This window comes from Bemisia tabaci, chromosome 3 (genome assembly GCF_918797505.1).
Source record: "Bemisia tabaci chromosome 3, PGI_BMITA_v3".
NCBI lineage: Eukaryota > Metazoa > Arthropoda > Insecta > Hemiptera > Aleyrodidae > Bemisia > Bemisia tabaci.
In genome coordinates this window covers 39,195,128-39,208,820 of record NC_092795.1, presented here as the reverse complement: position 1 = coordinate 39,208,820, position 13,693 = coordinate 39,195,128, and the positions used below count along the sequence as shown (strand labels likewise).

Here is a 13,693-nt window from a genome sequence, read left to right as displayed (position 1 = left end):
AAATCAATTGACCCGAACTGCAGCCACAGCCGGTGCCTTCCAGCGTCGCCCCCTCGGGGAGATATTTCATATTTCTCATCGAAATAGTCGGATAGTTTCACCTGGAGTCCCTTCACACTGAGAGTCAAGACACTGTGAATCCATTTCTGATTGGTTCCCGTATTTTAGGCCCTCCATCGGAATAGTCGGATAGTTTCACCTAGAGTCCCTTTATACTGAGAGTCAAGACAATGTGAATCCATCTCTGATTGGTTCCCGTATTTTAGGCCTTCACAGTGTCACAAACGGGAATAAAGATTACATTTTCACCGATTGCAAAGATTATAATCTGGAATGGACCAAGGAATCATGGGTTCGGCAAGGAACAAACGGAATGAGAGAAGGAACGGAGAAAGGAATTTGAGAATGGGCCGATCGAAGATTACAAAAAACGTTCAATTTCTGTAATCTTTATTCTCGTTTGTGACTCCATGAGGGGGTGTTGTCTTGACTCTCTGTATAGAGAGACTCTTGTTTCACCCCGCGACGGCAACCCTGCGCTCGTGCCATCAGCAAGCAAGTCCTGGCAAAGGGATCCCAGATAAAATTACAAGAGAGCTCCAAGTTACAAAGTAAAGAAACTATGTCCCCACCGAGCAAAGTTGCGGTTGCAAGAGAGTTGGATGGATTTAAACAATAGCGGCGAGCTTGTTTTTGTCGAGTTAATTCAATTTCCCTCCGTTCGTCTCCCGGTAGCCTTGGCGGTCAATTTCATATTTATAACCGAACCTGAGAGGATTTTAGATGCTTTGAACCCATCATCTGAGCTGATCTGACGTGTAAATGTGACTGAAAGTAAGTGCCAGTCGAGGAGGCTGTCCGGAGAGAATTGAAACGTCTTTCAGGGACCAAAATCACATTGACAATAACACTTCAAAAATGCAGCTTCTAAGTTACGTTTTCGTCCGAAAACATATTCGTGACTTTGATTTTATACGATTAATTTTGTTTATCAAAATATTTTGCACGTCCTGGTGTCATCATTACTTTTCTTTCAAAACTAGGCACCAAAAGTTTATATTGCATGTTTTTAGTGTATGATAATGTTTATTTTGTTTTTTAAATATGAATTGGGGCAAAAAAATTGTCAAAGTGTTTTGTCATTTCGATCAAAGGCCAAAAAAAGCATTCGTTGCATCAGAATACAGTTGCATCCGTAGTGAGCGTCCTCGTCCTGCTCTTAAATGAATCGTATTCGCTACATCAAACGTACAGATGAGGTTGTATCGATATCGATTGGTTCAACATGTAAACATAGCCTTAAAATTCAATCGAATAATATGAGGGAACGGGTATTTTGTGATAGATTTTTGATTCTTATGAATGCAATCTGGCCATGAGAAGTAAAATTATTGGGAATTTTCTCATTTTTAGCTTTTTTCAACTTAAATCCTAAAATTGTGTTTGAGGTTACGTTCTATTGTCTTGAACCAAACGATACATCGAATACAATCTATGGGAGTTCAAAGGGAATTAAGCGCTGAGGCAACCCGCGGGGAGACTAGATCGGTGGCGTGGCGTGAATTACGATGTATCGATTGTTATGCCATTTAAACCTATGGAAAAGGATCGATAAATAAGGTGTTCGCAGCGAACTCCTTAAAAATCGATTCTTTACCATAGGTTTAAATGGCATAACAATTGATATATCGCAATTCACGCCACGCCACTGGACTAGATGTGATGGCTCGCGCGGACAAACTCGTAACAGTTCGTTGCTGCTTGTGAAATAATCTTCCCTAATATCAAATATCCCTTGAATTGTTCAAAGCAGATCATCTAACCGCGGGATATTTCATGTGTTTCAGACGGAGAACGGGTAGCCCAGCTTGGCGCGGGCGGCGGGTCCATATTCAAGCGGGGCGCCATGTACAAGGGCATCTACTGCCCCTCCCTCACCAACAGCTTCAGGGAGAAACATTTGGAGCTCTCGTATCAGCGTTACTCCCATCGGCAGCGTCAAAAATCCCTTATCATCGTCAACGCCGTGGACATCGTCTTGAAATTCGTTCTTGCAGGTAATAATCAATCCCACCATATGTTTTAATGGGAAAAGGAGAGATGCAGTGGCGTAGCGAGGAATTCTTTAAGGGGGAAGGGGGGCTGTGACGGTAAATTTACATTATTTTGTGTACGTCCCTGATAATATTTTATGACTGCCTTCCAAAAGTAAAAAAAGGTACAATTAGCGAGGCTAGGGAGGGGGGGTCCAGACCCCCTGGACCCCCCTGGTCTACGCCTCTGGAGAAAGAAATCAACAACTTAAAAGACGAAATATTTCTAAAATTTCGTTTAGTTTAATTTTCTGGTCAAATAATAACACATCAGGAAAAATTCGGCAACGTTTGGTGTATTCACGCTGATTCGAGTCGAATCCGTCCAATGGGTCAGTTGCACTGGTCACAGAATCCTGTTTTGATGCTTGATTCCTGTGGACCAGGTAAAAATAATCAGATCTGTCCAAACAGCAACTTTCTACATTCAATATTGACCAAAATATCGCGTTTTGAAGAATTCGTTCGATGACCGCGGTAGTGACACCATCGGTTCCTTCAGTCAGTGAGACACACATTTGCACTGGTTACTCAACGAGAAACTTGGATGAAAGAAAGATGGAAAGAAACCATGAGTGTCACTACCGCGGTGGATGACGTCATATCCGAATTTTCAAAGCGCGATACCTCGATTAGTATTGATCTTAGAAAGTTGCAATTTGGACAAATCTTATTACTTTTAGCTAATCTACAAAGTTCTAGCATCGAAACACGATTCTATGACTTGTGCACATGCGGGCTGATTGTTGAAATTGCTAGACAAAGAAGACATAGGGAGTATGGAGCGATCCTATTGGTAAAAACGGTCGGTTCCCGTAGACTAAGGGAGAAAATGGTGGACTAACTATACGGTCTCTCGAGGGATGCCGTTAGTTAGTCTATTATCTACCCTCTGGGTGCATTGCAACCATAGAGTAAAGAAAGGAGGTGTTTGCATCTTGAGGATTGTGTACCCTGTGACGTAGGTCGGTACAACCTGGTCAGCAAAATCCGGAATTCGAAGCATGAAAAACGGACCATAACGTCCGAATTTTTTGCTTAAATCAACTTATGATATAATTTCAAACACTTTATGTAGAATGCATTTTTTCCATAAAATACACCATTTCTAAGAAAATCGATGATAAAAGTCGCCGTACCGACCTACGTCATCAAAAAAATCCAAGATGCCCGAAATGCAAACACCTCCTTTTTTTTCTTTATGCATTGCAACCACCCGTTTCCTCCAGTAAGACTCCTTGATATCCCTTTTGTCTTATTTGTCTATAGCTTTGTCTATCAATGTCATCAATCAGCCCGCAAACCCATTATAATTACCTAAAGCGATATCCGAATTTCCTGTTGTGTGAATCATTTTCCTTCTCCGTGGGAAAACATACAGGTAAATGGGTAGTTCGTGCTTCATCAAGTGCCCTTTTGACTACCTCTGGTTGAGTATTTAATTTAAGCTCTCTTTGAAATGGGTTTCAATCCGTCTGTTGCAGCTCTGTGGATGGCAAACCACCGGGAGAAGGTTGAGCCGGCGCGCGTAATTTTGACCACAGTATACACGGCCGGTAATTTCACCCTGGCCGTTCTCAGTGGCTGGCGCTGTTTCGCCAACAATTACCTCCAGTGGGCTGCTATACTAACGTGGATTCTTTTGAACGTTCAAGGTCAGCTTTTTTTTTTTTTAACTAAGCCTCAATGTTTCTATTAGTTGAAATACCTTTTGTTCACTTTCTTCATTTAACAGGTTTTTTTTTTAAAAAAAATTTCATTTCGTTGCCACCTTGTGCGTAATCTCAAGGGTGTTTAACTGCTGCAACATCACTTGTAGCTTTTGATAAATCTTTTTTCCATTCAGAAAAAAAATCCAATTGTTTTGTAAAATTTGCACCTAATCAGTCTTGTCTTCTTCAGTTGTTCTAAAACAACGAGGGTAGTTTTATTTTTTCATAGTTTTTGTTTTAATTAATTATCTCGTTGTGGAGTGAAAAATTGTCGTTGAAACCGTAGTTGTTCTTTGTCGATGCTCTTGACCAATTTAAAGTATATAGTAATGGATCGTCTGAACTTATCGATTTCCACAAGGTGCAAATTTCCAAATCTATAACCCTTTATATCGAACACGATCTAAAAATATCACATACGGATTGTTTTTTTTCTAATATCGTCGTTTATCAGGAAGCCCGGTTATCAGCACTTATATTTGGCGGTCCAGACTCACGGGTTTGCATGGTTTTAAAATGATCAGAGGTCATGTTGAGGTTAGGATGAGCAATTTGGAAACACAACAGATGGTATGAGGGTGACCGATGCGCTTCGGAGCAGCTTTAGCTCGGTGTCGTCAAACAGTTGTGTGAGATATAACAGCTTAGGTGTCCTGACGCATTCTATGCTCGAATGAAAGGAACTTGGGTGGGGTCTGAAATTGTGTTCCATGTAGTGTTGTCAAGTTTAGATTGATTTACAGCATTCTGGGTGGTAATTTTCAGGCAGTAGATTCATCAAAACGAAAAGGAAAAATCCTCTTTTCATTTAATTAATTCAAAACTCAGTCAGTACAGATTCCATCAACCCAATTACATTAATAATAGAGTAATCATTTTGATTAAGATAAATTTTTAAAAATATCCTTCTTATACATTTGCTCATCATTTGTAGAAGGAACTACATTATTACTCGCCAAAGACATCTTTTGGTCGTGGAAATCTTCATATTGTCGATATGTCAAGCCAATATTTTCTATGAAAAGTTGCAAACTTGAACCACTATTCACGCATTTCTGTATAAAATATCCAATTTCTTCAAAACCGAAGCCGGCAATACTGAATCCAAAGATCGGGACGGAAAAGTTAGCATACAATTTTTAATACCAGAAAAGAAAGCAATTAAAGCAAATGCTATGAGATTCTGAAAAAATCTATCTCGCAATAAATTGACGCTTAATCGTTCGTACGGCATCTTACAATGTGATTCCTGTCATCACCTCTTGATTCACGTACATATGTACATTCGTTGAACATTTGTAATATTCATGTAAACAACGGGTTTACACATGTATATGTATGATACTCGCATTTTTAAACACCGTAATTGATTGAATCAATTCATTTTCTTATTAATTCCCCCATAGAAAGATATTTAACAATGATCATTTGACACCTATGTCTCGGCTTAGCTCAATGGTGGATTAACCCAATGTGAACCTTAGCTTTTCTCGCTGCAGGGTTTACTAAGCCATGCCAAGCCTTCCGGGGCCTAGGGCTGCCCTCCGGTTTACTTATCTATGGTAAGAGGAGGAAAGTGACTAGTCATGACAATTCATTAGCATAGCAATAAAGTCATTATGAGTCCCTTCCTTACAGGATATACAAGTTGAATTTGTTTCTTAAAAATATTCTTCGGCATCATGATTTATAAAGTTTACACTGTACGAGGGGCGTTCAATAAGTAAGTATCCCCCCTCTCTAAAATCAATAGGAATGGACCAATTTTTAAAAACTTGGGCTCAAAATCTTTCTTAGGATATTCTGAGTTCAACAAAACAAACCGCAACAAAATCGGACCATATGCGGCCGAACGCGAGCCGTTTGAACGCGCCGAGGTGCGCGCCGCTCCCGCCGAATCCGCGGAGATTTGAAGTCCACGACAAGAGAAGAGCTTCTCTGCCAACGCTTCAGTCGTTCATCACTGATGAAAAATCAAAGAAATTTTTGTAGAATAAGGGGCTTACTTCACCTCTCTACATGACCAGCTCGATCCAAGCAGGTCTGACATTGATTGTGAGACTAAGAGAACAGCTTTTGGATACCACGCGTGTAGAGGTCTTTCAACTGGCTGGGGATGAAAGTGTTGACGGCTTGTTTGACCTCTTCCACTGATTCAAAATGAACTCCCCCGAGTTCTGATTTCAGAAAGGGGAATAAATGGTGGTCTGTGTTGCCATTTATTACCGTATCTAAAATCTGAACTCGGGGGAGTTCATTTTGAATCAGTGGAAGAGGTCAAACAAGCCGTCAACACTTTCATCCCCAGCCAGTTGAAAGACCTCTACACGCGTGGTATCCAAAAGCTGTTCTCTTAGTCTCACAATCAATGTCAGACCTGCTTGGATCGAGCTGGTCATGTAGAGAGGTGAGGTAAGCCCCTTATTCTACAAAAATTTCTTTGATTTTTCATCAGTGATGAACGACTGAAGCGTTGGCAGAGAAGCTCTTCTCTTGTCGTGGACTTCAAATCTCCGCGGATTCGGCGGGAGCGGCGCGCACCTCGGCGCGTTCAAACGGCTCGCGTTCGGCCGCATATGGTCCGATTTTGTTGCGGTTTGTTTTGTTGAACTCAGAATATCCTAAGAAAGATTTTGAGCCCAAGTTTTTAAAAATTGGTCCATTCCTATTGATTTTAGAGAGGGGGGATACTTACTTATTGAACGCCCCTCGTATAATGGAGGCTCGCAAAAGTGTTTAACACGATGTTTAAATGATGTTCATGAATTTTTTGGAATTTTTGAGAGTCAGGGGTGTTATTTTACTTAAAATTCAAGGGGGGGGGAGACAAAAGTATCGATACCTAGCCAACAATTTTCCCCTGGGGGGGGGGGGGGGGGCGGCAGCAAGATTTCATACAATCTCGAAAAATTCCCTCAAATTAAATAAATCTGCCTTCGAGTTTAACAAAACCCCCTCTCCCCCCCAAAAAAAATTTAATCTTAAATTTGAGGGGGAGGAGGCAATTCCTGTCAATGCTCCCCTCATTTTCCAAATGATTCCATTAAACGTTTGACAGAATTGAACTCACCAGGTACGTAAATAAATATATACTGAAATGAAGAAAACGGCAATGAAAAAGTGCGCGAGATAATGCATGTGGAGAAGGACATCTTGCACGATATCAGGTTCAAGCAGTTGGTCTGGTATGGACATGTGCGAAGGATAGCAGACGATCGGTTGCCTAAGCAGAATTCGATTGGGTTCCCCCCGGAAGGCGACGGCGTGGACGTCCTCTGAAAGGTTGGCGACAAGGGGTGGAGGAGGAGATCAGAAGGTGCCCATTGCCTGATGATCTCTGGGGGGATAGGGGGCAATGGCGATTGGGCGTCGCAGAGCGCTAGGCGGCGCTGTGGAAGCGACTTAATGTATGTGTATGAAGAAAACGGGAAAATAATTGCTTTGTGTAGATTCAACCCCGGAGTATCACTCCATTTCCCTCTGCTTTAACTTACGCGTCATTCTCATTTACCCCTTTTGGGCGCTTCTGGGTACCAGATGCGCCCTTTCCAACCGTTCGACTCCCCCGATGTAACATGTACTATACTACATGCCCTTTTGCCTTATGGGTAATGACGCCATTCTGGTACACCCGGGAAAATTTGATTTTTTTCTGCATCTGGTATTCGTAAAAGTTTTCGTGAAATGTTTTGCTTTTAAGCATAACAATCTCGCACGAACGTATTACCTGGTTAAAGTATTTTAGGGCCTCCTTATGCTTTAAATACTTATATCCGAGGCAGTACTTTCAGATCGATTTGAAAATATTACTAACAGTCACGTGATCTCTTCATTTTAGTGACGTATTACTGTGCCACTTTGTGATTGGTTAATTTTATTGGCGCAGCATCGACACGTCAGCTGTTTGCGGCATTGAGCGGAAGGTTTAAGGTTATGTCATGGACCATGAGAATGAATAAGGACCCCCAACTTCAGTTAGCGGAGATATTAGCGCTGCCTATATTTTCATCCATGGCCGATGTCACCGCCGGCCGGCCGGTCCCTCTCTTCCCCGCGACCCGCGCTTCCCACCCCCTGGCTGAACTCCTCTTCACGCGGCCCCGCTCCCCGCGACCTGCGCGCCATACCTCGCGGCGTCGCGACGCCGCTGTCCGCTAGATCGCGTTGACGCACCAGCTTTAGAGGTTCCGCCGCTCTTTCCCGTCGTCTGATTTACAGTGGATCCTTTATGTTTCCATTCTCCACCAACTTACATTCGTCACTAAGTGCTTGTGGAAAGTTTCAGATCTTCGCGGTCGATCTGTAGCTTTGAAGGATTTTGCGGTTAAGGAATCCCTCTTCAAATTCCATCTTCGTCAGCCTTCGAGTACAAAAGTTGGTAGTAATATGCTTTGCCAAAGAAGCGCCCTTCAACGCTAGGGCGTTGGAACTGCTTGTTTTAATTTTTTTCTTTTTGTCTTAAATTGCCAACCTTTCTGACGCACAGCGGACAGCAAGATTGAGCTCTGCAGTTAAACGTGTTTAGTAGGAGAACGGAGCTGACTGACACAGGCAATAGGCCGAACACGCGGGGCGCACGGGAAGTGTGGGAAAAATTCGGTGTTTTGAGTGATGGCCGGAGGAAAATATTCAGTTGTTCCCACGGAACGTGTTTTCACGTGGATACGCGTCACGCGACTTGAGCGGCCGCGACTGTCTCGTCGTGCGTGAAATGAAAAGTTTCTATCCACGCGGAAGCATGGGAAAACGAACATCATTTCGGGTCTGATACGGAAACCGCGCGCGGGAAAGTTTCAAATCCACGTCTGACAGCTTCTTGCAGTCGCGTAATCCTGGGAAAACAGAAGATGTTATTTTATCATTTTTCCGCGACACATCTAATCTCTAAATCTGTTCCGCAGATAAAGTGGCCAGGTATGCTCCGTTGCCGGAGATGTGCGAGCTCTCTTTCCTCGATCCCTTCCGGACCGACAACCGTCCGGAAATACACCACATTAGTAGTTATTTGTCTTAAAATCTTCCTGAAAATCACAAACTGATCGCGGTAGACATACGAGTGGTATAGACAGTAAGTTGGAATTGGATTACATTCGGCAATAAGAAACCACACTGGAAAAAAAAAAAAACAAATTGGATCTAGAGTCCAGACTCTTAAAAACATCGACAAGAAAAAATACTCTTTATTCAATCAGATTTAAGCTTAAATTAGTAACCAAGCGTCTTAATTTGAGCGGATTTCCTTTTGATTTAAGCTTAAATCTGATTGAATCAAGAGTCCTTTTTCTTGTCAATGTTTTCAAGAGTCTGGACTCTAGATCCAATGTGTTTTTTTTTCCAGTAACATACATGCCATTGGTTTCCCTAGATAGATATGTGATTTTATGGAGGAACCAGAGATAGTGGTTCCCTTTTGCAAAATGTAATCCAATTGCAGCCAGCGTGCGTTACCTTTACGGGGACTGAAAATCTCCACACGGAAGGAAAAAGCTCACCAAGCACAATTTTCAAGCTGGCCAGGTTGGCCTAGAGGTCAGCGCGTCTGACTCTAGACCAATAGGTCCAGAATTCGAATCCCGGTGGTGGCGACAAATTTTCAAGGAACTGACAAGTGGATCTGCAGAAACAGACTCCACTTGGCCTCAATCCCTGAAAAATATGTAAGCCTGGAGCATGGATGTGTATTAACCCTGACTCGATGCTCATTCAAGGTTTCAGAATCCTAATATGGATTAAAAACCTCCATTAACTTAAAAAAGAAGAAGAAAAAACAAATTTCCCTCAGAGAGATACGCTATTGATACGTTGTGTGTTCCTTAAAATCGGCCTTAATATCATTGAGCAGACTACATTGAAGATTTTTTTCTAAAACTAAATTTTCAATAAACCGAATGTATGCGTGTTGTGTTGAGCTGGACACTCCTTCGGATCGATCATTGAAATTGATAGGCAACGCTATAGACAAAGAAGACGAAGAGAAAATTGAGCGATTCTATGGGTGGGAGCCGGTAGTTACAGTGAACAAAGGAGGCAAGCATTAGACAAACTCATTTTCCCCCATAGTCTTTAATAACCACCGGTTTCAACCAATACTATAGCTTTATTTTCCCTCTGTCTTCTATGTCTATCGCTTTGTCTATCAATTTCAATATTCAGCCGGCTGATAACTGATAACACGATCCACTCATTCATTTACTGAAAGCTCTGCTGCTTTCGCAAAACTCTTCCCCGACGACGTTACACTCAAACTCGTTAGCAACAGTTACAAACTCCTTCAAAACGGCAAGTATGCAATAAAATACCTTCGAGCTGAAATAGTTGCTCACTTGGCGCCTGCCAATGAGAGCATCAGTCGTCGCGTCGTATGGACTCACTGACCTACTCCTCAAATGACAAACTTCTTCTTCACAAAAGTTCTTGCAATAGTTGATCTTTTTAAACTTTTTCCAACTTCTAGTCTCTATACTCGTCCTCTGTCTTTTTTTCTCTCTTTTTTTATCTCGGTTAAAAATAGTCCAGCCGAAGGTAGTTGAACTTATTTGAGGCAATGAAGCTGATCTCTAGATTATTTCCTGATTGAATTTCATGTGCTTCAAGTGTCGGGATTGTTGGCGAAGAGAATGGAGGGAAGGGCGTCGACGACCCTAATGACCATACCTTTCACGCTATTTGCTCTTAATTGGTCTCTCTTCCCTGTACCGTATCGCCACATTTTCCGCGAGGAGAATACACGGGTGCATGTTGCGTTAGATTCCCGAAGTCAAGTTCTTATCGTTTCCTTTTTTCAAAACCTATTCGGCAGCCGGTGCTTCACGAGCATCCATTAGAGGAAACGTTCCTCGTGGACCTGGCTTGCTGAAATCACCTTTTGCTGAGTTTTCACAGCCACGAAACACTCAGATAAAATCAATGGGGTTTGCTTCGAATGTGTGGTTTTAAATCCACTAAAAACTGCTTGAAGCAGCAATTTACGCTTAATTCTCTTCTTCTGCATCTTCTCCTTCTGCTTCTTCTTCTTCTTCTTCTTCTTCTTCTTCTTCTTCTTCTTCTATCCATTTTTCTTTTCCTCTTCCTTACAAGTACAATCCCTTCGGTTTCACTCACTTTATGTAGAATACTATGAATAGGGATGGAATGATTGTACATCATGGATCACATTGAAAAATATTCATCGAATATAAAATTGACATTCCCTAATTATACAGCACATTTGTACCACGTTTCGCAATTCGGAATTACAATTTCTAGCCCATCCGTATAAACACTTATGTACCTTTGGATACCGATGGTACTTATGTCGTTTCCCCAGCTAATCTGAGCTAGATATTGTAGTTCCAAATTGTTAAATGCAGTCCATTTAATGCGCTACTTCTAGCTATTCGTTCCTCAATTTTCATCGCAGTAAAGCTAACTTTCGGCCTTCAAAATAAGACTAAAAAACGCAAAAGACTTAATTTTCTTCTTTTTCTTTTTCTTCTTCTTCTTCTTCTTCTTTTGCTTTTTCTCCCTCTTTTTTTCGGTCGTCGTTGTTTTCTTCTTAACACAAGTTGTACCTACTATTGTAAAAAAGATTTCAGTGGTCCGGGCAAATGTTCCTTACCTATAGGTAATACAATTGCTTTTACAAAGCAAAATCATCCAAAATGTATATCTTTCTATTCCTCAGTTCAGCTTCCAGTAGCGTAAAAAATTTCTAAGAGTATCAGCAGCATAGAATTGGTCCAAGCTAGTTATAAAAAAAGGAACTTTAAACAAATCTCCTAATTTTACATTCATCCTGTTTTTGCGATTCTTTCATCTTGTTTTAAAAATTTGGGGATTTTGACCGTCAAAAATGACTGGAAAATGCCTAACTGTTATAAACGTAGAGCTTCATATGGCGTTCAACAAATAATTGCTTGTCCAGAGAAAGAAATTTTGATAAATATTTTTAAGCCTCCACTATTTTGTCTTTACCGCTCAATCACGCTAAATTTTAAACTTCGGTCCAAACAGTATTCATCACATTTCAGTCGCAGGTGTTTATTAAGCTCACCCTGCCCATATCGTTTAAATTTCAATTAGTGGCTTTTAATTAAACGTTGTGAAACTGCGATGAAAAATCAGCGAAACTCAATAGAATAAAAAGTCTTAAATTCTTCTAAACACCGGCATCGCGTGAAACGGGTCTTAAAGTCTCAACCCAACCGCATCCCTTTACAATCTCTAGGGATAGAAGATCTTGGCAATTATTCCACACCTTTTTGACCCGGTCTCCTTCTTTGTTTTCCACTTTTGCACTGAAAATTGCTGAGAAAAAAACCTTTTTCTGCACTCTTAAGTACATTATTAGCACTCAGCAGGGGCTTTCTACCGTTGATTTCTTTTAGAAAGTGTTAGCATCCCTTACGAAAAAACGTGTATACGTGCACTGCATACAAGTAGTCTACTCGCCTTCATAAATTAACTTTAATATACACCTAAGTGAAGTAACGTCATTAGCAATGAGTCTGTTAGTACACACGCTTTTAGGTGGAGATAGCAGTTCATGTAGTTAAATAAAGTTGTACATATTAGAAAAAAATTGGTTGAGAAAGTAATGTATGATAAGAGTTAATGAAAAAGTCTGAAAAATTCTCTGATTAATGCATGTTACTGAGGAGAGGTTGAAGGCCTTAGAATATATTTTTGCCCCTTCAAAAGACAAAGAACCCAACGTTTGGAGAAAGTAGATATCACACTGTGTAACGTCTCAGTTAGTTTTAATACAGGTCATAAATGAACACAGGAGTCATTTTATATGACACAATTTCTTAAGTTGTCCAATTTGAGGAGGAAGAAAATCATATGAATGTCATTTCCCTGAGCCAACGCTGAAAAAGGCTCGAAGTCAGTTTAGCCACGTTTAAGAAAAACGCCGTATGGACGTCCAAACGCTGCCAAATTTCGTCTGATGAAACACGAGTTTTCTGAAAAACTTGTTAACTATTTCCATTGAAATTCCGAAGAGAATTTTATTCGCTCTTTAATCTGGTAATTCTGAGAAGCTCAAAGGAAATTCCCATAGTTTTTCTCGAAAAGAAAAATTTCATTCGGGCAACTTCGCTGACATTCGGATGTTCATACGGCGTTTTGCTTCGGCAAGGCAGCCAGAGTAGATGACTATTTCCGTTTAAATTCCGAAGCTAATTTTATTCGCACTTTAATCCGGTAATTCGGAGAGGGTCAAAGGAAATTTTTCATAGTTTTTCTCGACAAGAAACATTTCATTCGGGTAACTTGGTCGACATTCAGATGTTCATACGGCGTTTTGCTTCGGCAAGGCAGCCAGAGTATATAGATGACTATTTCCGTTGAAATTTCGAAGCGAATTTTATTCGCACTTTAATCTAGGAAGTCTAAAAAGCTCAAAGGAAATTTTTCATAGGTTTTCTCGAAAAGAATCATTTCATTCGGGTAACTTGGTCGACATTCAGACGTTCATACGGCGTTTTGCTTGGGCGTAGCAGCCAGAGCAGACAAGCTCCAACTCTGACCCCGTCACCCAGAGATGCCCGCAGATTCGCACAAACTTGTAATCTTCCCTGAAATATTGCGCGGGATTTGAGAGTCTTTCCTGAGCGCGGGGTAACGGCCCTGCTCCGCACACATGGTGGATATTAATGGATAAATCGCTGCTCAACACACATTTTGCGGTGCAGCGGCTCCTCCAAGAACGAGTGCTTGCCCGCTTGCTCGACGCTCATTAGTTCCCGCGATGACGTCAGCCGAGGGAGATGAGATGAAAAACCTTTGAAACGACCCCGTGCACGATGTTAGCAGCATTGCACGCAAGAGCCATGAATAAAGCGTTCCCACCCAAAGGCTTACTCATACACCAGTTAACACCAGGGACAGAATACCCGTAATAGA

At 41.3% G+C, this 13,693-nt stretch overlaps 1 protein-coding gene across 4 annotated transcripts in view; it reads left to right on the top strand.

The window, feature by feature from the left end:
• Nucleotides 1-13,693, top strand: part of Ac78C (adenylyl cyclase 78C) — a 257,078-nt gene that overhangs the window by 204,451 nt on the left and 38,934 nt on the right. For all 4 annotated transcript variants that reach the window (XM_019044443.2, XM_019044446.2, XM_072298337.1 and 1 more), the window contains 2 exons: nt 1,848-2,057; nt 3,578-3,748. In XM_019044443.2, coding sequence (XP_018899988.2) covers nt 1,848-2,057; nt 3,578-3,748 — 381 coding nt within the window. The remainder of the gene's footprint in view (nt 1-1,847; nt 2,058-3,577; nt 3,749-13,693) is intronic.